Source organism: Hibiscus syriacus, unplaced genomic scaffold (assembly GCF_006381635.1).
Source record: "Hibiscus syriacus cultivar Baekdansim isolate YM2019G1 unplaced genomic scaffold, ASM638163v2 tig00111166_pilon, whole genome shotgun sequence".
Lineage (NCBI taxonomy): Eukaryota > Viridiplantae > Streptophyta > Magnoliopsida > Malvales > Malvaceae > Hibiscus > Hibiscus syriacus.
This window is the reverse complement of record NW_024063008.1, coordinates 1523012-1550182: the sequence shown is the minus strand read 5'-3', so window position 1 is coordinate 1550182 and position 27171 is coordinate 1523012. Positions and strand designations below refer to the sequence as shown.

General features: G+C 34.5%; 4 protein-coding genes and 1 long non-coding RNA gene across 7 annotated transcripts in view; 3 read left to right on the top strand and 2 right to left on the bottom strand.

The window, feature by feature from the left end:
* Positions 1-1172: 1172 nt before the first annotated feature.
* On the top strand, positions 1173-26410 carry LOC120155234. Its single transcript, XR_005518956.1, has 3 exons — positions 1173-1185; positions 18189-18195; positions 26287-26410. It is a non-coding gene; the product is annotated as an uncharacterized LOC120155234 (long non-coding RNA).
* On the top strand, positions 11555-12167 carry LOC120155232 (protein SPIRAL1-like 5). Of its 2 annotated transcripts, none has more exons than XM_039166809.1 (2): positions 11555-11827; positions 11916-12167. In XM_039166809.1, exons 1-2 carry the CDS (start codon positions 11591-11593, stop codon positions 11988-11990), a joined length of 312 nt encoding a protein of 103 aa, XP_039022740.1. In that variant the 5' UTR covers positions 11555-11590; the 3' UTR covers positions 11991-12167. The 2 variants fall into 2 exon arrangements, 1 of the variants encoding a protein (XP_039022740.1); XR_005518955.1 differs by having other exon boundaries at positions 11708-11827; positions 11900-12014.
* The window catches only part of LOC120155231 (mitogen-activated protein kinase 4-like), a 27130-nt gene continuing 14005 nt past the window's right edge, over positions 14047-27171 (bottom strand). Inside the window, exons 1-7 of one of the 2 annotated variants that reach the window (XM_039166808.1) lie at positions 21370-21373; positions 16721-16920; positions 16481-16610; positions 15360-15497; positions 14715-15047; positions 14436-14619; positions 14047-14354 (exon numbers count right to left, since the gene is read on the bottom strand). In XM_039166808.1, the coding sequence (XP_039022739.1) occupies positions 14182-14354; positions 14436-14619; positions 14715-15047; positions 15360-15497; positions 16481-16610; positions 16721-16899 (1137 nt within the window). In that variant the 5' untranslated portion in view covers positions 16900-16920; positions 21370-21373 and the 3' untranslated portion in view covers positions 14047-14181. Of the gene's footprint in view, positions 14355-14435; positions 14620-14714; positions 15048-15359; positions 15498-16480; positions 16611-16720; positions 16921-21369; positions 21374-27171 lie in introns of those variants that run through there. The other variant, XM_039166807.1, reaches the window with a different exon arrangement.
* On the top strand, positions 21696-23133 carry LOC120155230. Its single transcript, XM_039166806.1, has one exon. The coding sequence runs from the start codon at positions 21740-21742 to the stop codon at positions 22907-22909; it is 1170 nt and encodes a 389-aa protein (XP_039022737.1). The 5' UTR covers positions 21696-21739; the 3' UTR covers positions 22910-23133.
* On the bottom strand, positions 24987-27077 carry LOC120155229 (1-aminocyclopropane-1-carboxylate synthase-like). The gene is made up of 4 exons (XM_039166805.1): positions 26963-27077; positions 26720-26894; positions 26325-26614; positions 24987-26209 (listed from the first exon to the last, which is right to left on the bottom strand). The coding sequence occupies exons 2-4, from the start codon at positions 26864-26866 to the stop codon at positions 25222-25224; spliced, it is 1425 nt and encodes a 474-aa protein (XP_039022736.1). The 5' UTR covers positions 26867-26894; positions 26963-27077; the 3' UTR covers positions 24987-25221.

The window sequence follows — 27171 nt, the reverse complement described above, 5'->3', positions numbered from 1 at the left end:
GCCAACCCATTATATTCCTCTAATAGCTCATAATAAGATAAATCATCAAAATCAGATGAGTTAGAGGTTACCTTATAATCTTCCCCGAATGCCATCAAGCACAAGTTTGCTACTTCTTGTTCCTCTTCATCGGAACCTTCTTCATCGCTCCATGTAGCCACATGATCCTTGTGCTTATTCTTTGATTGACCCTTTCTCTTCAATTATGGACAATCATATTTGACATGCCCCGATTTTTTGCATTCATAGCAAATAATCGGGTCCTTCTCTTTTGGTTCATTTTTTAGGCCTTCATTTCGTTTGAATTTTCTTCCTCGGTAAGGTCTCATCATTTTTATGAACCGTTTGGCAAGCAATGCCATTTCCTCGTCATCATCATCTACATCCGAATCACTCTCATCTTTTGTGGATTTGAGAGCAACTCCAATATTTTTCTTCTTCTCCTTCTCCTTTGGTGTCTCTTCAATCTTATCGAGGTCCACCTCATATTCAAGCATCATTTCATGAGTGAGGAGAGAACTGATTAGCTCTTCAAGAGTTAAGGACTTTAGGTTCTTAGCCTCGATGATTGTCATCTTCTTGGATTGCCATGATCTTGGAAGTGAGTAAACTAACTTCCTCACAAGCTTCTCGTTAGGAATGATCTCTCCATATGATTTGAGACCATTGACAATAGTTTAGAATCTATCCGTCATAGCTTTGATATCTTCATTTGGTTTCATCTTGAAATTTTCAAAACTATGTGTTAGAAGACTAATTTTAGATTCTTTTACCTCTTTGGTACCTTCATGAGTGACTTGTAGTTTATCCCATATTTCTTTGGCAGTTGTACAAGATGAAACTCTTCCATATTCATCTGGTCCAAGAGCACAAAATATGATACGACTAGCATTGGAGTTGAGCTGGAACATTATTGTCTCTCATTCACTCCACAATCTTGGATGAGTGAGAGGTTTGATATATCCATCTTCTACAATATTCCATGCTCCCATGTCACTGGCTTGAATGAAATACATCATCCTATTCTTCCAATAGGCATAGTTAGCTCCATTGAAGAAATGAGGCTTATTGACGGGCATCGAATCGAGACCGGAGTCGACGTTTGAAGTGAAGGCCATTGATGACTTTGATTATCGATGTAACTCTTCCCGGATCTACTCAAGAGGCGGTTAAACCTTCAAATGAGTCAAGCTCTGATGCCAATTGTTGGGTTTTTTGGAAGCTCGAATCGATAACCAGAACGGTTTGCAAAGAGGGGTCGGAACGGTTTTGTGTTTAGGGAGTAAGGAGATTGAAAGATAGAGAATTGCACAGTGATTTATAGTGGTTCGACTTTCTCAATCAAAGTCTACGTCCACTACCTTAGCTCCTCACCAAGGATTTTCCAACAAATTCACTAATTTGTTCTTTCTTTTGAGGATAAAGAGTAACCTTACAAACTCCCTAGTTTTTCCGGGCTAAACTAGAACATTTCCGTAGCTTTTACACGGGCTAAGCTAGAACCTTTCCCCTTTACAACAGGATAAAAAATGTAAACAAGAAAACCTCTCTAAGGTAGGTGGTTACAAGATTGAGCTCACAAGAACAAAATATATACAAGAGAAAGATGAAATAATAATGAAAAACTCTTCTCTTTTGTTTGATTGCTTGGATAGTTGTTCTATTACTTATTCAAGTGTCCTTAGCTTGTATTTATAGCTTGGAATGTGTTTGAAGTCGTATATAGCCGTTGGGGATGTTTTGGAGTCGTTTGGAGATGAGAATCCATTAATAAAACAGCTTGGAGCGTGGGGGGAATCGGTATCCCCTCATAGGGAATCGGTTCCCTAAGTATAATATGATTTCGACCGTTAGACAGGGGGGAATCGGTTCCCCCTGAGGGGAATCTGTTCCCCCTGGGGGGAATCGGTACCCCCTGAGGGGAATCTGTTCCCCCTGGGGGGAATCGGTACCCCCTGGGGGGGAATCTGTACCCCTTGGACATTCTGTTTTCTCGGAGCCAAAAACCTGTAGGGGGAATCTGTACCCCCTACACAATCTGATTTTTCTTAGCTTTGAAACAGTTCTAAATACTTTGTAAAATTGTTTTAAAATAGTTTAAGTATAAAACACAATTTTTCACTTTAGTAAGGATTAAAATGAACTTTGAAAGTCTTGGAGTAATATTTTGATATTCGAATAATTATATCGAATATACTTAGAAAATATTTTTTTGGAAAATCTTAAAATTCATTTATCTTAATTTGTTATATCAAAATATCAAAATGTTTTCAACACAACCACCATCAACTTTTGAATGTGCTTTTGAATCGAGTATCTTTCATCTTGAGGTTGAAACTTGACTAAAAAAACTGCAAAAAATTATTTATGCTAAAAATGATAAATGTGATGCTCTTAAGTATGTCTAAGATGCATGCAACATGAATTAATTCTGTTTTATCTCTTGGATGGAGTCTCGTGCTTTGTCTGTCGATTCTTGCATGTGGAGGAAAAGCCTTTAGAAGATCTGAAAATTTGCATCAGGTGTTAAATCCCCAAAGATGCCCCAATATTCGATGTTGAATCTCAAAAGATGCCCCAACATTTGATGATTCAAAAATGCCACCAATGATCCTCATTTGCTGATTTTAAGCATAAGCTTTATGTCTGAGGGTCACATGCCAAATACCAAGATTCACTGTAGAGATTGACTTGTTAGAAAAATGTTTTTCTTCTTCTTTTATTTTCGAGATCTGAAAATATCAATCAGAAGAGTTTTGAAAAAAATGTTTGATCAAAAAGTTTTGAAAATATTGCCCCTTTCTAGGTTTCACAATTGAGACGAATCATAAAACTAGAGTTCATTAGACATCAAAGAATTAATTACAATGTTAATCCTTCAATAAATTATAGCTATTTGACAAGTGTCAAGATCAAAGCTATCTTTGGGAAATGGTTAAGTAAGAAAAGGATAAAAGAGTCTCAGGTTATTATGTTTAGTCAATAGTTTGGCTTTCTTATTTCTTTGATGTTATCTGATTTGGCGGGATAGCTTGTATGCTCATCTACTGGAAGTGTTCTCCGGCTACTAGCTTTCATGGCCACACTCGGATTGTGCGATGCCTTATCAAGGAATTTGTGCAATCGCCTCAGCTGCACCATATTTATATTCGAACCGCCTTTTTAGGTTTTCAACTCGAACTCTCCTTTGGTTTCAAGATGTCATTCAAAATTTAAGTCATGAACCCCCTTTGTTATTTTCTCTATCATGCATTAAAGATTTTAGAAAACCTTTGCAAATAAAGATTAATCCTGATGTACGAGATGAAATATGAAGATAGTCTCTTCTGTTTAGAAATCCATGTATGATTAGAAGGGACTTTTTAAGGCACGTAACGTAGGCCATGGATCATGGTTATAAAAGAAAAGGATAAATAGGCTCAAACAAGTGTTTCAGGGTATTGAACCAATGATCAATTCATTCTGATGCCTTCAATCATGTCTTGCTAAATTTGAATATACTCGTATGTGTTTCTCTCTTGATGCTCTATGATCTTCGAGTGAAGTGATTCGGCAATAATTGTGCTTGATCAATCTCATAGTTTGATGCTTGATGTGTCATTTGAGTCGATTCTCGTCCCTTTTTCTTTATTTATTTTTTCTTTGCCTCTTTTCTTTTTTGTTTGATTGGAGCTTCGTACTTGGTATTTGGTTCACCTTTTGATATCTCCTCTGATTTGATGTCTTCACTCATATGAGCAGATTTCTTCCACATTGCCCCCCAGTGTGGGGGTGATCCTTGGTTAGGGTTGAATCAGAAGAAAAAATATTATAGGCTCAAAAGGGGACAACAAGGGATATATATACATATATGGATAAATGAAACAAAGCCGTTCATCATCTCATACGCAAAAGTCTTTGCAGAAGAGGTATCCCTAGGGGGATAGATTTTCAGGATAAATTTTATTCACATAAAAAATATAATTAATACATGATAGAATTATTTCGAATTAATTTTCCTTTCTGTTTCTTGTCCCTAGCATGCCTTAATTGTACAAGCTCATCTTCAGAAAATTGATGTGAGATGCCCCAAGTTGTGTCTTCTGGTAAGAATGTTCATGTTAAAGTGAACATCTTGTACTTAATGCCTTAGGTTTTATTGGTAAAAAATGTTGGGTTTACGCCTAAAAGGACAATGGTGTGACTTTATTGACTCAAAGGTATCGTTATGACTCTCTATGGATTATTCTGGGTAAAGAATCGAAGGATTTTTTTTGTTTTTTTTAACAGGATAAGAAAGGTATGATCTTGCCATATGTCAAAAATTTATAATTCTTTAAGAATTAAAAGAATATTTAATTCATTTAATATTCAAAGAACTAAAGATTAAAATTTGCAATTATTCAACCTTAGAAGGTAGCATAAATTTAATCGTTTAAAGGATTAAGCAAACATGAAAGATCAAAAAGCCCTTTAAGCAAACATGAAAGATCAAAATGCTTTCAAACAAAACAATGCTCTCAGTGCGAATGGTAGATGCAATGTCCCCTTCTTCGATTGTCCATTCTCTTAAATCCATCAAGTTTTAAATCTTGTGTTTCAGTGTCTTACAGTTCTTAGAGGAATGTCTAGAGTTTCCTATGTGATAACTATACACAGCTTCAACATCGTAGCTCTTAGGATATATGGACTCTTTTATCAGATTATCCTGGCAGGCTTGGCCATATATTCAGCTGATCATGCTCCCACTGTACTGATTTCAGTTTTAATTATTAAAATCTTTCTTCCATATGGTGTCACGTGATTAAGAACACTACATCGAATCCTCCATGAAGAAATTTCATGTTTATGAAAATGCTTAAAAATGAAATGTAGATGCAAAAATGCATGAAATGCTTGAGGTATTGATCCGAAAACATGTTTGTTATTATAAATAATCTTTATTGGGGACAAAAGTGTTTTATCTTTTAAGAAACAAAAATATTTTGACAGCTTCTGACAGGTTGACTAGCCTTCTGCCTTCATCTGTCACCGGTTGAATAACCTGTCGAATCGCTCCGGCTTCTCTGGATGAATTCTGCAAATATTGAGTTACTTTTTGTACTGGTCCAAGAAGTCTCGAATGACTACATCTCTGGCATTTATCTTTTGTTGAACCTGTTCCCAATGAATACGCCATTGGAGCTCTCAATTGATAGGAATTATGTGAAGTTCATTTGTTTGTTTCTTGAATTTGTCAGCAATGGTCTTCAATTTCAGCCATTGTTGTCTTTGAAAGGACTCACAATATCAGTAACCTTCATCTTGCCCCTGGAACCTCTGCCAGTCAGTTCTTCAAAGATAGACTTTCATTGTGCTTGATGTAGACCCGGTTCATTCTGAGTCCTTTATAATGCAGCAGAGTAATATACTATTTAATTGTGGGCACCACGCCTTCTGGATTGAATGTGACATATAGTCACCTTGTAGACTGTCCTCTGCATTTTCATCTCTTGCATTACAACCCCTTTGTCCATTAATACAAATTATTTACGTTTAACGAGCATGTTTTTGTGGATCAACACCTCTTTTAAATGATGTAAATGATGAAAATAAAATAAAAGAGAACAAAAATGAAAAGTGTTAGTGAGGTAAAGATAATAATCAAAACAATCATGAAAATAAAAGTTCTATCCCACATGTTTATTATTCCTACCCGAACATGATCTCTATCCTGCATGCTAATTTCAAACAAATCCTAACCGCTTATTTGTCTAGTTTGCATGGTTTGAACAAAAAGTAAAGCAGGAAAGAAAGTAGCCTATGGTTTGGAATGAGGTTTTGGGGTAGGCTCTAATTCTCCATAGTCTCCTAGTTTATGTTCTAAAAAACGGTATCCGAGTTCTCCTTGTCAGTGCCCCCTTGGGCTTGCCAGACCCTTAGTCCTAAGCCCATTACAAACTTATATGGACTAAGTTAAACTCGAGATGACACATTCTCTTATGTTTGTGCGGTGAATAAATTCACACGAAGACATAAGGTACATGAATCTCGAAGGCTACTTTCTAGGCATATGCGGTGAATAAATTCACACAAAGGCGTCGCTCTTACCCCCACTTAAATAGGGTTCAGAGCTCGGGTATAGAGCATGAGATGAAAATTTTGAAAATCTGAAATCATTGAGGAAACGTCAGTACAACTATTTATTTGAAAAAATAATCAAAGGTAAATAATTGGAATCGAATAAATAAATTTAAATTTAAATTTACCATTTTCGCTTAAAAGGACAACCGAAAATTAATTTAGGCCTGACTCACTTACCTGTCCCTAGCAGAGTCGCCAAGCTATCGCAACCGCCTTTCGGATGGGCTCGGAATTTTGCTTCGACTAGGAATAAAATATTGGGAGTCGCTACCGATCATTTAAAAATATTTAGATTGATCGGGTACCATATTACATGATCTGCGTTTTACCAGAAATATATCGGATTCGGGAGTCGATTACAGTCAAGGAAGGTTTAGCACCCTTGAACTGCTCTTTCGGTACCATTTAATTTATCGGTTGTCTTAATTACGAAAATTAAAATTAAAATTTAGAGATTCGATTCAAATTACTTACCTTTGATTGATTAAAATTATCCTAAAAAATCATAAATAAAGTAAGAAAATAAAACAAACAAATACAAAGAGTTAGTATTAAGATTGAAATAAAAAATAAATAAAAGGAATGAAAAAAAAATCAAATTAAAAATCAAATTGGAAATAATTAAAATTTATGGGTCGAATTAATCTTAAGAACGAGCGGCAAGAAAAACAAAAACTTAATGGATTAGATAGCAAAAATAAAAAAATAAAGTACTAAAATAACACAAACAAAAAATTAAAGGATTAAAGTAGAAGGATCTAATAAATATATATGAACAAATAAGAGCCTCAACAATTAATTTAAAATGAATACAAGGACCCAAAACCTAATTATGTTAACTAAAAATGCAAGAAAACATAAGATAGTTACTAAATAAAAATAAACAAGGATCTAAATTCAAAAAATTAAAACAACAGTGACTAAATTAAAAGTTAATAGTGACTATAATAAAGGAAATGAAAGTTACAGGCATAAATCATCACAAAATATAATATATTGGTGATCGAATTGAAAATAACAAAAATAAAGCGCCACAAATAAAATAAAATAAAAACATAGAGTTTTGGTGACTAGAATGTAAAAATAAGATAATATTAGATGGACCTAAACATGATTAGACACAAGAATTTGGTGGCCAATTTGTAAAAATACGACAGATTTGGAATGGCTTAAACATGAATAGATCAACACTTTAAGCGACCAATATAAAATATGACAAGAAATTAAAGGACCCTAAGTATGATTAACCCGAAATCAAAATAAAAGCACTTTTATTTCCCCCAATTCCATTATGCGTGAAACCTAACACCCTTTTACTCTTCTTCTTTCTCTTCTCAACTCAAACTAGAGAAGAAATAATCCAAACAACCCCCAAGTCAACATACAAGCTTCAACCGGCCATAGAAGTTGGCCTTTCGACTTCCGGTGACGTCCGAGTACAACGCCACCCGATAAACACCACGGCAACAAGGTAATTATAAATCCCTAACTCATATATATATATATATATTTTTAAAACCGTAAAAACTTGTATATAAACCAAGAACAAGAATTATACTAGACAAGATTTTTTTAGTTGAAATCTAAAGATTAAACAAATAAACAGAATACCTTCGGATTTTTGCTTTCGATTTTGGATTTGGGTTGCTGAAAATATGTTTCTGTTGTATTTTTATTGATGAAAATCTGTATAAAAAAATCGAGAGGAACTCCCCTTATAATTATTTCTCTTCGTTTCTGTTCCCCTCTTTGATACATGCATTCAACTTTTCTTTTATAACCAAATTTACACTGATTTTATATTTTAAAATCTTGCAACTTGGTTAGTGTGATGATGCTTTGATTTTTTTAGTTTATCCTCTAATAGTGGGTGGTAATGACAACAACAAGTAGGCATAAGATGGTTGGCAGTTTCACGTGGATATGAGTGTAGTGCTGTGGATGAGGACGGGTCTACAAAGGTTTAATATAAAAATAAGTGTTTAAACTATATATTTTTTTATTTAGGTGCTTAAATTATTTTCAGTTAATTCAGGTGTCTAACGTAACAAACGTTATCATTTTAAATGTCTCGATCGTAAAAATATTAATTTTTTTTTGTTAAGTGACAAGTGTCATGTTATAGTAATTTAAAAAAAATTAAATAAAAACTTGAAAAATTATTTCTTTTTCAACTGTAAAAAATATTTTTAAGAAACACTGAAATTTTATCTAAAGTCTTAAAAAAATCCTGAAATCCTTAATCCCAAAGTATAACTCTGTTATCAGCCGTCTCCTGCCGCTACTGTCTCTGTCGGTCGCCTATCCATCCATTGTCGGCTAATCATTCTTTTGATATAGTCTTAATCTCCGATGTCTCTAAGTCCAAACCTTAAATCCCTAAATTAGAATCGAATTACCTTCTAAATCTCGGCGGCGTTGGTGCATTTTCCCTTTGCTGGTGCGGTGGATTACAAATTTACAATTGCAAATCAAAATTTGATTTGATTGGTGCGCTAATCAATCTTACTTGTGCGCAAATCAATCTTACTTGTGCGCAAATCAACCCTAAATCCCTTGTTGTGTGCGTTTGTTCGTTGGTTGCCTGGCTACAATGGTGGCCGCCCTCGGATGATGGGTGATCGTCGATGGTGATAGTGGCTAACGGCCGAATGATCTTTAAAATTAGAGATTTTAGGAGTATTTTGAGATTTTATGATTTGGGGTATTTTGTGAAAAGTAGAAAAAGTTAGGGTTTTCTTGAAAAACTTATAAATTTTATTTTTTTAAAAATAATATTTTTATTTTTTAAAATAAAATTTTAAAATTATCAGACATGTGTCACTTAACGGATTTTTTTAACGATAGTTATAATTGAGATACTTAAACGACAACGTTTGTAATTTTAAACACCTGAATTGATAAAAAAAAATAATTTATATACTTAAATGAGAAAAATAATATAATTTAAACATTTATTTTTATATTAAACATTATTTTTAGTAAACGAGAAAACTTTTACAGCTTAGTTACAAAAGGATTCTTCCTCCTGGAGCAGGTTTGCAAATTGCAATACCCGGTGGTGGATTAGAGAGCTAATGCACTTCTAAGTCAGCTGGAGTCGCGTATTTTGCCAAGAGGTCGGCCACCCGGTTTTTATTTCGAGGAGTGTACTTGTGCCTCACTTTCCAATTGTCCATCCTTTCTTCTCCATCTCTTTGATGTGAAGAATGATGCTAGGTGTTCCTTCTCGAACGATCCTGTTTGGAAGCAACCGTGTAGCATCCAAGCTATCCATTTCAACTTATTGTTTTGTGATCCGAAAAGAATGTCCCAGTCTTAGTTATTGGTCATAAAATGACTCTGGTTGAAAATGTTAGTAAATATCCATGTTTGAAGCTCCATGGAGAGAAACTCATCCATTTTATCGGGCTTGATAAGTGACGTCCAGATTCCCATTGTTTGAGGACACCAACGTAACACATGGTTGACATCCTCCGGGCCTTTCGAATAAATGGGACATCTGTCGTCCACGGAAAAGTATTTCGTACTCGTTCCGCATTCGTCATTACTGTTGGTGCAGGCGAGCCACAAAAATATTTTTATTCTTTGTAAGGCTCTGATTTTGTGTATGGCCTTCCATGTTTCTCCTTTATTCTCCACGGTCGGTCCTGTTCGGATGCCATAAGCCGACTTGATGGTGAAACGGTGATCAACTGATCATTCTTATTTTTCCACCCTATTGAATCGTCTGGGAATGAGATTCCTGGACCCTTGTTTGCAGTTGAAAATAAAATTAATAATAATAAAAAAACTTTGTTCATCTTAATTTTTTCTTTGGGGATCCATTGAAATTGTTGGTAGGGTTCAGGATCTTTTAAGTGTGTCCCTACATGTCCAGTAAATGGGTTACAGATGGAGGTAAGCTAGCTTCATCATCAAGTATCTCCACCCCTACATGGCCTTCATGCCTATATACATACATACATCTCTTTTGGGTAACCCCAATGGTTGACCTTTCAGAAAGAAACAGTCTGTATGCAGAGCACTGAAACAGGTTCGAGCAGCCTTGGTTTATAACCCTTGCTGCATGAATTCAGAATCATGCTTATTAATGGTGCAATCACGTAGTAATTAGCTGTCACCTGAAAGCTGCATTCTTCATACCTATGAACAGCTATGAACACAATTTTATGTAACACATGTAAAGAAGTTATAGTAGAAATGTAAAAACGTACGAAATATAAAAAAAATTTAAGAGAAAAGGTTACAAATCACACTCTGAAAATTTGATAGCGTCTCTAAAATAGTGGTAGCGTCGCCGTCCGAATTACCCAATACACCATAAATAGCTCCCAATAGCCTCCGCGACAGCCACAATCACGGTAAACCCGAAATGATCGAAAATTTTAAGGTGAGGTATCATCACCTTAGTACGCTGATTTGGATTGGTTGATTAGACTCTGTAAATTGCAAAGACGGGCAAATGGGCCAGAGGCTAACCACGCATTAAAGTAATGACTCATGATCGGTGGGTTAAGCAGTCCCAACGAGGATTACCTGTCAACAGTTTTGATCTAAGAAGTACCACAAAACCCTCGTAATTATTGGTCTCAGTTGTTGTTAGAGCCTGCATGATTTCAACACTTAACCAACTGGTCTCTTCTTCTTCTTCTTATGCGGAGAGACAGTTCTTGGGGCGTAGTTATTCTTTTGTAAATATTGACGTTTCTGCATTATAAAATTTAGGGTTGGACTTGGAGTGGGATAGGTAGGGGAATATATCCAGGACTATCTTGTAATCGTCTTTTTCACCATACAATATAAATTTATCGTTGAAATCTTCAAAAACAATTTTTACATTAAGTAATCATAAATTAATGATAAACAAGGTTGAATTTACATGCATAAAGTGATGTTAGATAATTTTTTAGTAAATTTAAAAATTGTCCATCTTATTTTTTTTAACCATCTATTCTATTGTTAGCAAGTAAAAATATTATAAATACTAAGCCTCTAAATCATTCTAAAAACACACTCCTCGTCCCTCTTGAATTTATTAAGTATTCATGTCGAGAACTATTGTTTATCCTTTAATTTTATTTTTTTAAGAATGTAATGAACATCTCAATACACTGATTCGTCAAATTGATGAAATGGAAATTATACTTTTTCATGTGACTCGAAAGATTCTTCGTTATTCTCGTGCTAAACTGATAATCATTGTTTAAATTTACTTCTCTCCTAAAATTCAATCGCATACATGTACATACGCGTTAGGTCAAAGATAAGCATCCATAGGATACCCTTTTCCAATACACTTTGCAATCTGCAATGGTTTGTTTTCTGTAACTATTTACTGCTATTTGATATGGCCGTGGAAGTATATGAATATGAGGCATATGTCATAACATGCATGTACATACACAGTGCACTAAACGCATTCTATATAAACGTTTTCCCCATATTTGAAACTTCATGTTAACTGAATCTTGCACTACTCCAAAACATGAGTAGAGATGAGAGCTGCGGCGGAGGCCAAAGTTCCTTGGGCTACCTCTTTGGTGCCGATGAGCAGCCAAGTGCGCCGACCGTAACACCACCGATCCAACCCCCATATGGCGTAGACATTACCCCAGAGAACCCTCCGTCACAATATAAACCAAGTTCAGAGAAACAGACTGAGAAAACTATAATCAACAACTATCACAGGGCTAAAGGACAGAATTCAAGGAACTTCATCACTGTGAGTTATTATTATCATCATCATCATCATCATCATGCGCGTGTGTGTAGCTTTTAACGTAATTACTAACAGTGTTGTGAAATTGCAGGATCGGCCGTCAACAAAAGTTAAATCAATTCCCGGTGGAGATTCATCCCTGGGTTACCTGTTTGGGGACAAGTGATGGAATAATTATTCTCTTCTTACATGTTCAAATACATATGCAGTACGTATGCTAAATAATGGGTTTAGTTTCCCCATATCAGTGTTGGATTTACCAGGGTTTAGTGTTAATGTATGGTGAGTTTTCAAGTTTGTATACCCGTGGATATCAATTTGTCATATAAACTTTGAGCAATTAATAATGAAGTTTGTCGTTTATATATATTAACTATATATCCAAATTTGGATTCTGGGATTTTCCCCCTTTTCGGATGATTCTTTCTGATAATTTGTTAATATAAAAACTAGCCAGTGCTCCCCTTTTTCTTTATCTCTCAGTTAAAAATTAAAAGCACGATGGTTTTGTTTAATATTAATTCATGGTGGCCATTAGGAAGCAATAATTGAACACTTCCCCACTTGTCAATTTGCAAGTTTTTTTAAGGTCAATGTGGAAACATACATGAATCTAAACCACTTTTCTTCAATAAAAACGATTTGATTTGTTCAAAGAAAAGTGAGAGACCACTCACCTCAGTACATCATATAGAGCATAAACTAGAGATGGGTATACGAGCTATCCGTACGTTTAGCTCGTGGGTTTTGATCGTGTGGGCTTAAATGGAATGGTTTAAAAAACTCGCATTCATAAATGATTTTGAATTTTAAGGCCCACGGCCCGTCCATTTAACCCGCGGGCTAAACGGGCTTATCTGTGGCCCGTTAAATAACAACAATTTTAAATTCTTTAAATGCAATAAAAAATAATGTTCTAACTTGCTACACCTTTAAAAATGATCCAGCAACTTGAAAAGGAATGTAGCACCGTCAAAATAATAAATAATATTTAAATTTTATTTTAAATAGTCAGAAATGATTATAAAATAATATATATATATTTTTTAATTTTTTTAATCATTAAATATATATATATATAACGCTATAATTACTTAAACTCAAATTAAAAAAAACAATATTCACTTATATCACCAAATTGAAAAACAAATAAAACAATATCCACATTATACTTTTATAAAACACGATTATTCAAGGCTATGATATGAAGACACAGAAGTGTCTACAAGCATAAATTTAAACATAAAAATTCAACAAAGTCAAATATTATACAAATCTAACAAGAAAGTTGTCAAGTGGTCCTAATAATTGTATTTTATAGATACTTTAGAGAAATACTAAAACTTAATATGAAAATATAAAATAAAATACTTACGGTATAAAAGTATATTTGAAAGATATGATTATATTAAAATTGATAAAAATATAAGTCATTAATTTGTTAAAATATATTTATTTTGTAAAATCCTTTAAAAGTCTTAAACAGTTGAAAAGTATGTTTTCTATATTTTCTTTTACTTTTCTTTCTTATTTTTAATCTAAATATTACGTGTCATGTGATATATTATTAGAATATCATGTGACTTTTTATAATTAAAGAACGAAATGAATAACATATTTCATGAAAAAATAAAGGTCAAAATTAAATAATAAAAAAATATTTAAATACCAAAGTGATAATGATGTAAATTTAATAAGACTAAAATACTATATAAATCTTTTAATTTTTATTTTTTTAAATGAAGAATAATTTGATACATTGTAAATGAAAAACAAATATCAAGCAGTGGTAGAATTATGACAAACACCCTAATAAATTTAAGAACTACAATGGTTATAAGTAACATCATATTTATAGGTAATTTATTTTTTTTTCTATAAAATTTGTTAAGTTTATTTTCTCTAAAATTTTATAAATTTTAAATTAAGCGGGCTATTGCGGGCTTCGCGGGCTACCCGCGGTTATACTCATTAAACCCGCGAGTTTAACGGCCCTGGCTAAAAAGCCCGCAATTTAAACGAGCTTTAATTTTTTAGACCCGAAGCCTGCACGAGCCGCAGGTTAAACGGGTAGCCACCTTAGCCCATATATCCAGCTCTAGCCTAAACTAACATCTGATTGTGCTTATATGTCAACCACTTTGGGTGCCAAATCTCACAAACAAGTTATGTTTCATCTCCTCTTAGATTATTTTTTCACTTCAGGTGACAAAGAAGCAAAGTTGAATGATATTAACCTAATTTATATAAACTCCGTTGAATGATGAACAACAACATCATACGTATATATAGGGAATTCCAGGGAACGAAGTCGATTCCCGATACATTTTTACATAAATATCCTATAGCAGAATCTCTTAATGAACTGGATCTGGATTGAATTGCACAGACTCCCTCCATATAAGCTCTTTGATGTGATCTTCAGTGCACGATGATTGCTCGAAATCGAAACTGAAAGGTCGAGGACAGACAGGCTCGTCGTTGGTATCGTGAAGAGATGCCAAGTAAGGGTGACAAAGTGCCTCCTCGACTGCATACGCATGTGCCAAAAAGAAGATAATTAATCTCAGATATGGGGAGACCAAACAAATTCTAGTTTCTTGGCTAGTACCTGTAATTCGTTTGTTGGGGTCAAAGACAAGCATTCTTTCTAGCATATCAACAGCTGCAGCAGACATGTTTGGGAACCTAACTGAAAACTGTTGCTTCCTGCACTGTGGAAGCTGTCTGAAGTACCTTCGGGCGTTGTTGCTACGGAGAAATCCGAGACTGGCGTCGTCCGGTGAACCGATCAACTTTTGTACACAAAAAAATAATGTTCAACGTTAAAAAATGAACAAACTGAGGTTTATATCTAGAATGACAGACCGTAGGTAGAATAATTGAGTACCTCAGTGATGAGTTTCAGCTGATGAACATAATCTTTGCCCGGAAACAGGGGCTCTCTGGTCATAATTTCTCCAAATATGCAACCAACAGACCACATATCAATTGCAGCAGTGTATTCCGAGCAATTAAGGAGCAACTCCGGCGCCCGGTACAAACGAGTGACGACATACTCGGTCATGAAATCTGTTTCGGACGTGGTCCTTGCCAATCCGAAGTCCGCGATCTTAAGGTCGCAATTCGCATTCAAAAGCAGGCTGCTTGGTTTAAGGTCACGGTGCAAAACGTTGGCAGAATGTACATACTTCAGCCCTCGTAACAGCTGATATAAAAAGTACTGCAGAAGGTTTCATTATCAGCATGGCGGAACTAGAAATTTATTAAAGGGGTTAAAGTATTTTTTTATTTTTCATAAATACAACTTTTGTAAGGGAGGTCGAGTAAATTTTCCTTTATTTATTTTTTAAAAATATATATTTTTTATATTAATTAATACTTAAAAAGTTAATTGGCGGGGGCCAAGGCTCCCCCCTGACCCCATGATGTTCCTCTCCTATGATTATCAGATTCATGTTATATGCAGTATTTCGTAAAAGTAAGTTAAATCAGTAACATAAATGTCTAGTTCCCATAGCCTCTTTATCCAAACCTGACAATGATCATCTCTCAACGGTTGGTCGGAGCGGATTATGTGATGAAGATCAGTGTCCATCAATTCATAAACGATGTAAACATCGTTGAAGGTCTCCTTCTTCGGTGGTCGGATGATGTCTTTGATGGCAATGACCTGCGAAAAGAGAAGTGGAAACACAAGAGATAGCCTCATTTATATAAGAAATGATACAGAAAGGGCGTAGAAACATTGAACACTAGATGCCTTGTTAACACTGAACCAAATCCTAAAGTTGCAAATAGCAGTTTAGATGAACAGAGCGTTTCATGTATGATTCGTGAACCATTTATATAACATTCATTTATGTTCATTTATTAAATTAAATAAAGAAGTATGAAAAAAATTTATATTCATTTAATAAACAAATAAATACGAATAGATGAATACGAATAGATGTGTGTTCGGTTTGTTTACGTTCACAAAGAAACTTGTTTAAAAGTTAGTTTATTGAGTCGTTTATAAACTCATTTATTGAGTAATTTATGGATGGATGTTTCTTGTTCCCATATGTAATGGGGTAAAGGGGAGGTAAGATAGTAGGCTGCCCCCAATACTAGGTTGAGAGCAGCTTCCGTAGGAGACCTCCAAATTATGAAATGCCCTCCATGGGACTCGATCCCACGACCTCAAGGTTAAGAACCTTGTGCTCTACCAACTGAGCTGGATGGTCATTTCCTTATTGAGTAATTTATAAGCTTGTTTATCTGATTCTATTTTCCTATCATATTTTTATATTTTAAATATTGATGAATGGACTAAATTGAACATGAGATGAACATTGGAGTTCAAACTATGAGACATAAGGAAATTAAGGATTAGCGGCATAATTTTACCATTTTTCTTTTGGCTTGTAAATAAAGGGTAAAAAGATGATACAATATGTTTGTGAATGTTGAATGAACATATTCGAGAAAACGCTAAACAAATCGTTCTAAAAATAAATAAACGAATATGAATATTATTAAAAATTTAAACGAACATGAACACATTAAAAAAATAAACAAATAGATACAAACACAATCTTATTTGTCTAAACTCGAATTATTTGCATCCCTAATAGCAGAGTGTAGAAATAATTATAAAGAGGTGTAGCTTACATTTTCGTGGTTCATGTGACGAAGAAGCTTGATCTCCCTCAAAGTCCTTTTCGCATCTACAATGTTATCAAATGCATTACCAATCTTCTTTATAGCAACCTCCTGACGCGTCTCTGAATTACCAGCAGCACTGAAAACAAAAAATAAAAGAATCAACCAGGAAAGATAAACAACGCCATATAGAAGAAAGAAGACATCAAATATTTCAACAACATAAAAAGCAGCACAAAATAGACTTACCAAACAATACCATTAGCACCTCTGCCGATAGGACGAATAGGAGGCACGTACTTACTGGACACCTCAAACAAGTTACCATACACATTGTAGTGTACATATTTCCCTCCATGAGTCAGTACTCCCTTCACGCTGCTTCCTTCGGAGCTTGACTGCTTTGTACTCCCAATCTCCTTCTTCATTTTATGTGTTTTTTTATCTGCCTCACCTGCTAAGCTCGAAACCAAGTTATTAAGTAACGTAAAAAAAGAAACTCCTAGGTTTGTTTATATTTGGAGAATCATTGTTGGCGATTTTGGGTTTTTTTAGTAGTTGTAATGTTTCTCTACACTGCAAAAAAAAAATGTTAGATTCCTAAGTTTTTTTTTGGTGAAACTCAGGGAAGGAGAGCTTTGGTTTGTTTGATATGATCGAAGTTTGATGGGTCGAAATCCGTGAAATGGAAGGAGATTTTTCAAAAGTGAAAAATGAAGTAATCCATCCCCTAACATGTGGTATCTTTTAACATCAGCCATGCGAGACGGTGCTAAGTATTCCCTTAGCCAACTGCTTTTCCGATGTGGTGGTTGTGCTGATCACGGGACGCTTGCTGGGAAGGCAGCATGGTGCCAACTCAGCTGCACAATTGGTCATGGTTTCCAACACTCGACGCTTCATGTGGAAGACAGGATTTTGATCTACTTTTCATTTTTTTTTTCCATTTCTTTTTGGACTATAAACCCAAGAGATTATGGAGAGCCTGTTGCATTTTGACTTCAGAGGACTCTCAAGGTCTCTTGTTTGCAGCTTGAATGCTGGATTTAGGCCCATCTTGTTGAATAACATTATGATTGGGTATTTCATGTTGTATTGGACTATTACTATCTCTTGCCCTGATGAATGCATCTAATGATAGGCATTTGACATGAATCTTATAACTTTTTATTTGATTTAATTTTGTGAGTCGGTTTTTTTTAAGGTTCAGTTAGGATAGAGTCGTATTTTTTTAAGTAAGAGATTATATTTAGATTTAGGATGAAAATATTTAACTCGACTTCAGATAATAATATAATTTTTCCTTAAATATTTAGGGTACAAGTTTATTCCTCTAAAAATTAGGTCAAATTTTGGGTCGAATGAAGCCTCTTTAAACCCAGTTCGGATGTGAGTTCTAGAGTCGAGATCTAAATTGACATAACCTCCTTAAACCTAATTTAAATAACGAGTGGAAAAATATAATATGTGAATTGTATTTAAGTAAATTGAAACCTAATCTAATCTATATTCATCCTTAATTGTATCTTATTCAAATTACAAACCTACAAAATAGTATTTGGTACTTTAAACTTTATTCATTGCCATCCAAGTTCAATAACCCTCAGAGAACATTACTAGAACTATCATTTTATTTAATATTAATTATTATTAAGATATTTTTTACCCAAAAATATTTTAGATAAACAATAATTAAGAGGGCCTAAGATTCCATGAGAAAACACGTTTCTAAACCGACCATGGTGTGTGTTTGGTCAAGGTCATGGTCCTCATGAGTGGTGATTTCACTAACTTCTAAATAACCGACAACACAACATAATTTAAGCCGTTAAAGGCTCTTTCCTTGAAAGTTAAAATATTATTGGAGTGAGTGAATAACTGATATCGTTGACGGTTATCTTTCTTGTCTAACGGCAACCCATAACCAACATAACTTTCTGCTCCACGTGTAACGTTAATTTTAACGGATAAACTACACAAATGATCATCGTTCAATTATGTGTGTGTTGATTTATTGAGTCATTCAAAAATTATGAAATGATTTTTTGATTATGGAATATTACTTTGTTGAGTCTCAGACTATTAAAAGTTACAAAATAGTCACTCGATTGTTCATATATTCCAAACTCATCATTTACTATTAAAAATTAACGATAGTTTGATATGAATGTTACCCTGCTGATCGTGCTGTGATAAAATCTAATCCAAAAAATTTTAAACGATTATCATATCTCAGACAACAGGTTAACGTTTGGCTCAAATTATCATCAAAATTTTAACGAAAAAGGACGACTTTAGAATATATGAATAGTTGAGTGACTATTTTGTAACTTTTAACAATCTAGGAACTCAATAAATCAACGTCCTATAGTAGGAGGACTATTTTTTTAATTTTTAATAATCGGGAGACTATTTGTGTTCTTTATCTTATTTTAATAAAATATGATATTATAAGTTAAGAATTTTAAAATTATATTTTATATAAATTATTTAATGGTAGTATTTTATAGTAAGTTTTACAATCCTTTTGAAAGATAATTTTATAATTTAAATTTACCTTATGATGATTTTCAAACAAGGAATAGTAAAAAAATGGTTTAAGTAATCATAATAATGCATAGAGGTTTTAAAATTCAAACTAGCAATGGACTGAGTGAGACTAAACTTTACTTGTTTTACTTGCAAATTACTCATGTATTCGTCAATGATTCTATGCGACGACAAATTCTCTCTCTCTCTCTCTTAATATATTTTTAGTGTGACAATTTTAACAATAATAGTAATTTACGTTAGTTTATTTTTGGTCCGTTTTAATACCTAAACTTTCAAAAAAATTTCCAAAACTTAACGTCAAGTTTTTAACATAGTACTAAAATGAAACAAAAACTAAACATTAGGTATGATTTTGAAAAAAATAAAAAATTTAGGTACTAAAATGGACCATAACTACTAGTTTAGATATTAAACGCGTAATTTATCTTTTTTAAAATTTCAACCTATAATAGTAATTTACATTAGCTATTGATCAAAGAGATGTATGTAAAAACAATCAGTATAATAAATGTATTTTTAAAATTATTAAAAATAACAATTCAATGTAATTTTAGGATAAAATATACAATCGATCATTCAAATTTAAAAATTGACCATTAAAATTATATTTTGATTTTATTTTAATCACTCAATATAAATTTTATTTTTATTATGGTATCAGACTATTAGAAAAATCATCTTAGACCTATTGGAAAACGAAGCAATAAAATTTTGTCATATTATAATTTAAAAAATATAAATAATTTTAAGTAGATGTAGACTAACAATGTGTGCCAATTTTTTTTTTCAAGGATATCAATTATTTTTAAAGTGATACTAATATTCTTTTAAAACATTATCAAATTTATTTTAAATACTTTTAATATAAATTTATAAAAAAATAAAAAAACATTTTCCAAAAAAATTTAAGGTGTCGTAACAAATGTAGTTCAGCCCATGCATCCCACTTACTCCGTTTGATTAATTATTTACAATATTTGTATTTTAGCTCAAATTTAGAATCAAAATTTTATAGGTTAATTTATAGTTTAAATATTTAAAACACTATTGAATCATAAAAATAGAAAAATATTGGGTAAAAAGATAATTAAATAAAACAAGTAAATTATTTATCTTACAATTAAAAAATTAATTATATATACTATTTTGTTTTTTAATTGAATTTATGTTTGTTAAATGGGTGTTGGGATATAAAAAATTAGAAAAAAATTATCTATTTGTTTTAAGTCTACCTAAAAGTGAACTAAATTCACCAATAATTTGAATGTTTACACAATTTCAAAATCTCTTATTCTTCGTATTACATGTTGAAAACAATAGTTCATAAACATTTACTTTTAAATAGATTTAAAACGAATATTTAGATATTTTTTCTTAAATTTTCACGTTGATTATAATAATCTCAACATCCACTTGGCAAACATAAATTCAATTAAAAACTTAAAATTATAAAAAAAATAGTATATTTAACTAGTTTGTTTTCTAACTATACAATAAATTATTTCCTTATTTTTTTATTTAATATTTTTCTATTTCATTATTTAGTGGTGTTTTAAGCATTTGAACTACATCTTAACTTAAAATTTTCCAGTTCTAAATCCAACCTAAAATACAAATATTGTCAATAAATACAATTAAACAAATGTTATAAGTGAGTGTACTCGTTAGGCGTTGGATGATTTTTTTTTTTTTTGAATACTTGGGTTTGAATCAAAATTCAACATAATTTTTCTTTATTTTCATTCAAACACCAAACTGATAATATACTTTCAAGTATATTTGAAAATGTCTGGTTGATTCTATATAGTATATTAAGAATCTATATTTTATTTTTTAGTCATAATGATAGAATTATCTCAACATTTGCATAAATAATTACTTTGCACCTTATTTTTTTAAAACATTTTATTCCCTAGCATTTCAATTTTTTGATCAAAACAAACCATATTAGATGTAAATCGTTAGTTGACTAACAATTAACGCATGTTATTGATGTGACATTTTTACATATGTCTAATTGCTGATGTGATACATGACACACTATCATTTTTGATGATATGACATACGCCACACTATTATTTTTAGTGACGTTTGAATGATATGACACAAGCTACATCATCGAATGGACACTAATAAAAATGACACCCAGTAACATAAATTGATTGTTAGATAATTAACAATTGTCATCTAACATGGTCTGTTTTGACAAAAAAAACGTTGAGACAAAGTACTAAAACAAAAAATACGAGACGAAGTGGACATTTATATAAATGTAGGGATATTTTTATAAATATAATTATTTTTAAAGTACATAAAAAACCAAAGAATAAATCAAAATGAATTACATTTAAAACTTTATAACAGACCTTTAAAATAGTAATTTATTATTTATTAATTAATAAATAATTATCATTGGAATTAATTTTTTTTGGAAAATATATTTTTTAAATTTCAATTAAATTATTTTATTATATAATTTTAAAATATAGGATTATTCTAAACGTGGGAAACAAAAATAAAGAAAACCTGAGGAGTGCCAACTGCCAAGTCAGCTTACCAAAGAAGGAAGGAAGGAACGGGTCGTTGTCCCCGACAATACCACTCCCATAAATTTCGCTCCCGTTATTTAACTATCTAACCCTCCTTCTTATTCTTTCCTAGCACACCCATCCTTTCATTTCTCTCCAAGTATTTCCCGGAAATCTTCCATCACAAATGACGGGAACCGATAACCAAAATTCCTTCTTGGGACGAATCAGCATCAGGCGGAACCAGGTCAACGCCATGGATGGTTCCCACGAGCAAGAGATTGAAGACCTAGACCTCTTCCAGAAGCAAGTCTCCGATCGCTTCGCCGAGATCTTATCCGCCCCTGATGACGCCCCCTTAGATGCCTTTCTCTCTATTTCCTGGATACGCAAGCTCCTCGATGTGTTCCTTGGCTGCGAAGCCGAATGCAAGACTATTCTCTTGATGGGTCGTGATGCGGCTCAGATCTCCAAACCCCCTCTCGACCGCTTGATCCCTGAACTTCTCGACCGTGTCGTTAAGGCTTTAGACATTTGTAATGCGATCGCCAATGGGTTGGAGTTGGTTAGGCATTGCCAGAAACTGGCTGAGATTGCTGTTTTGGCTTTGGAACAAAAAACCTTTGGTGAAGGACAAGCGAGGAGAGCAAAGAAGGCTTTGGTTTCGTTAATTTCAGCAATGCACCTCGACGATAAAGAAGGCAGCGCTCATAAAACGGCGGAGAGGAATTGGTCGTTTGGCCGCCGAGGTGGTAATAAAGATCGAACGCCATTTGGGCATTACAAGTCACTTTCTTGGCAGGTGGCTAAGCACTGGTCTGCCGCCAAACAGATTCACGCCATGACTATGAACGTAGTTCCTCCACGTGGACCGGAGGCTTCCGGTTTGCCCTCCCTGGTTTTCATAATGAACTTGATTATGATTTTTGTCATGTGGGTATTGATTGTTGCCATACCTTGTCAAGAGAGGAATGGTTTGACAACTCATCTTCCCATTCCTAAGAACGTGAATTGGACCCATACTCTGACCAGTTTACTTGAAAAAATTGGTGATGAGTGGAAGAAGAAGGAGAAGAAAGGGATGGCTGGGTTGTTATTCGAGATGCAAAAAATGGAGAAGCTGGGGCAGAGTTTGATAGAGTTTACGGATTCGTTTCAGTACCCCGGAGAGACAGATAAAGTGGAGGAAGCGGCTAAACAAGTTGCGGAGCTGGCCAAGGTTTGTCGGAGAATGGAAGAAGGGTTGGTGCCTTTGCAGATGCTGATCAGGGAAGTGTTTCATAGGCTGGTAAGAAGCAGAACTGAGATTCTTGATGTGTTGGACCAAGGTGCCAAATCATCTGCGCCGGTCGTGTAACTATGTCAACCATTTTTGTGAGTTGGTCTTTTGGTCCGAAGCAGGGCCTCAAGGGTTCTTTTATTTTTTTTCTTTTAATTTAACATAGGCTTCAAGTACTATGGTTGTGGTGAAGCAAGCATTTACTTTGTGAAGTGTAGAGTTTGTTTTTTTAGCTTTGGCCCTTTGTTTAATGTGTCAACTGTTGTTTGATTTGAGTACAGAAGCTTTGAGGCAAATGTAAATACTCAAAACCATTTATAAACATTTTTGTATTCAACTGAGAGTTCCTCACTTTGCCTGAGCTTTGTTTTAGCTTTCCTGGTCAAGTTTGGAATGTGAAACATGCATATTTTCTTGAAGGTTTGGATTCCTTCTTCGAATTCTCCTTTAGATAGCCAAGTTATAAGGGGGGATTTGAATTGGGAACTGAAAAAAAAATGTGTGTGCAAATCACTTAAAGAATGCTTACAAAGGAGAATTGTCTTAGGCAATCTGTTTTCCTTGTACTCTGAGTTCCAGTTACCTGATTCACAGTGGGAACCATATGAACATAAGAAAACAAACCTGATACAAGTTTGCCCGATGGAGAATACTAGATAGAGCAACAGCTGTTTGAAGATTGTTCAGTTCTAAACTCTAAAGAGAAGGTGGAATGTACTGAATCTGGGTCTCCTTTTATCTTTAATATTCAGCAGTTTCAACCTTTGATGAAATTCTTTCATGTTTTTGACATTTTCCATTGTTTATTGTTAAGTAGACAACTAGACCACCTGCATTTTTTTCATGCCATTTTATAATCATTGTTGAGATTCCGATTGCTTCTAGTGGAGTATGTAGAGATGACGATTGATGCTGAACATGAACCAGGTTGATGGTCTGTTCCGGACAAGCATACCTGGAATCTTTGCAGTGGGAGATGTTGCAGCATTCCGCCTTAAGGTAAAATATTTTCAAATCATTAGTCATTTTTCCTTTCAAGATCTATAAGTACACATTTTACCATGACAGATGTATGATCGCATGGCATGAGTTGAGCATGTTGATCATGCTCCTCGATCTACCCAGCATTGTGTCAAGGCATTACTGAGTGATCCCTTTTCTTCCTCAAGCCGAATCTCTATGATGTTAGATGCATTCAGTGCCTGCTCTTTCATTCTGAAAAGTTGATGACTTGCATCATTACCTGTTTACGTTTTCCAGATATGATTACCTGCCATACTTGTACTCAGTTTTGGAGTATGAAGGGAGCCCCAGGAAAGTTTGGTGGCAATTTTTTGGGGACAATGTTGAGAATATATTTTACTTTGCATTTGAAACAGTACACGTAAATGTATGTTATCTCACTTTTCAAGTATAATCCTTTTGGACAGTTGGAGAGAGTTGAGATTGGAAATTTTGATCCCAAAATTGCTACTTTCTGGATAGATTAGAGTCCTCTCTCTTTCTCCATTTTATATTACACTTTTGACCAAGAAAGATTAAACTTATTCTTCATGACTTTACAGGTAAATTGAAAGGAGTTCTTGAAAGTTGAAGTGCTGAGGTAGTTTCCTTTACAAGATAGATTTCGCATGATCTAAGTCAGTCTTTTCGACACAAAAACAATAATATATGGACAAAGGAAGCTAATTATAGATTTCAGTTTTGAGTTCACATGTATGAAATTAGAACATAGTTGATTGTTAAAATAGATTGTAGGAGATGCACTGCGCTGCATGTCGGATCAACTTTCAGTGACAGATGGTGCTCTCAAGGCATTTGTGGTCATGGGACACTTTTAGATGATGATGTCAATATAATATTCCCTCTTGGCATTTAATCTATGTTATAACTAATAATAGACTTTGCTGTCAAGGCTGTAAAGCTCACACTGTTTTGTTCATGTTGTAGGAATTTAAACTCCTTCCGGAACTTGCAAGGAACCAGCCTTCCATTGAAAAAGTCGTGCTCCAAAAAGCGACTTCAGTCGAGGAGGCAGTAGAAATCGACAGAGGCTCTTTACTAGTTGAGCAGAAAGCTTAGTTGCAAGTCGGAAACTCACCTCGAAAAGTATGTCTCTGCACATTAGTACCGCCATGTAATAAAATCTTGGAACAAAGCAAATTCCATCACCCTTATAAATTCGCAACTCGACATTTATTTTTTCTTAGTATTTCATATAAACAATAGAAAAGTAAGCAAGAATAGTATATGTGTGCATGAGCAGTGCCACCAGTGTTGAGCTTTCCCCTCGCATTTTTGCACGCGGGAAAAGACCCTAAAAAATACAATTGTTGAAAGGTTTCATTTAGATGCTGTATAATATGGTGAAAAATCTGAGTTGATCCTGCTTAAGTCCTGGCTAGGACGAGTGGCGATTGAGGTAAGGGTGAGTGAGGTGACATGATGCTTGGTGACATGAAATCATCCCTTCTTCGAGAAAAGCTGAGTTTAAGGCTGCTTCGTGTGCATAGTTTACGTGGAACCATGGCCTCATTCTGCTTAAACATGAAGGTTCTGATTCTCAACAAAGCAACTTCCATGGTGTGGTCATCCATGTTAGCAAAGCATACCCTGAACCAACCAGGCTCATTGCAATGGAAAGAAGAACCGGGGGAAACGTTGAGCTTAACTTCGTTGATTATCACCTTCCACAGATCCATTTCGGCTTCGAATGTCTTCTCTTTCAGGAGTTTACGCAGATCCATCCATATGAACAGCCCGGCATTGCTCTTCAAAGAACCAATACCGACTTGAGAAAGACTCCAAGTGAAATACTTGTGCCTTTTGAATAATTGCTCTTTGCTTTCCACAATAAAACTATCAACAAAATCGTCATCAGATAGCATCGACACGATTAAATGCTGCGTTTGTGAGGAAACCAGACCGAAGCTGGACATTTTCCGAGCACAGCTCACCACTGCATCATTGTACGAGTACACAATGCCGACTCTGAAACCAGGGAACCCCATGTCCTTGGAAAGACTATACACAATGTGGATTAGATCACGATTACACTCGACTTCCTCAATAATCTCTGAAATACTAACGAACTCGGGCTCCATGAAAACTGTGGCAGCATATATCTCATCACCAATCAAGTGTATATTCTTTTCATTTATGAACTTCACAACACTCTTTAATGTCTCTCGATCCAAGATGGTTCCCAAGGGATTTGATGGATTGGTTATGAGTAAACCCTTGACTCTCAGGTTAGCTTCTTTTGCCTTTTCATATGCAATTTCCAAGGCATTCCTAGTGATCTTGAAATTGTTCGAACTCTCACAAAAGACCGGAACAAGTTCAACCCCTGTTCTCCACCTCAAGTCACGGTCAAATCTGCAAATCAATGGCAAATTTATCTCTGATTTCCATTTTCTAGTCAAAAACATAATCTAAAGGAAAACCCCAGAAAGAAAAACTTGAGAAAAAATGCCAAAAATCGATTAATTACCCTGGATAATAAGGAGTGGGAACCAGAAATGCTTCACCAGGATCAGCCAAGCAAAAGGCAACCATCTCATGAGCTCCGGTTGCCCCACCACTCATAACAATCCGGTCTGGGTCAAATTTTACTCTATCTCCCCTCACTTTCCCCATAAATTTTGCAACAGCCTGTCTGAACTCAGGCATCCCATGATAGTCCTGGAAAAGAGCCGTCTCCTTGAATTTGTTAACACCTTCAGCACTGCAGAGGGAGGCTTCTGGGTGTTGCATTATCCACTTTTTGAAGTTAAAGCAAAGCTGAAGAGGTTAAACAGCAACAAAAATAAAAAACACCATTAGTTTCTTCATAGACAGCAGCCATGTTAGCACAAAATTCAGGAGGGGGTTTCAAAAATAGTTTACCTGATTCTCAGCTAGACCCATCTGAATGACCCCATCAGGTCTTTCCGTGGGGTGAAAAGGGTTGGTCTCGTAAGCCTTCCATCCATCAAAATAAGGAGAGTTTTCACCATGACCATTGCCGGTTGCAATCTTGGATATGGCCACCATTCTTTCTTTAGACTATAAAGAGCCTAAACGAGCTTTGGTGTAGTTTACAGAGAAAGAACAGATTAACCTGGAAGATGACAACAGGTAGTTTACAAATGATTGAAAGAAAAAACAAACAAAAAGAATAGGTTAGCTTTGGTGAGTGTGTTGAAATGCTCGAGGAATTATGGATCTTCTTGTTTGCCTGCTGGGGAATTGGGGCGAAGCCAAGGTATATATAGTGTCAGATAATCCATACAAGTCCATGATGGCTCCATCTCAGAAGGTTCCGTGCAGGAGTAACGACACACATCTTTCACAGCAGT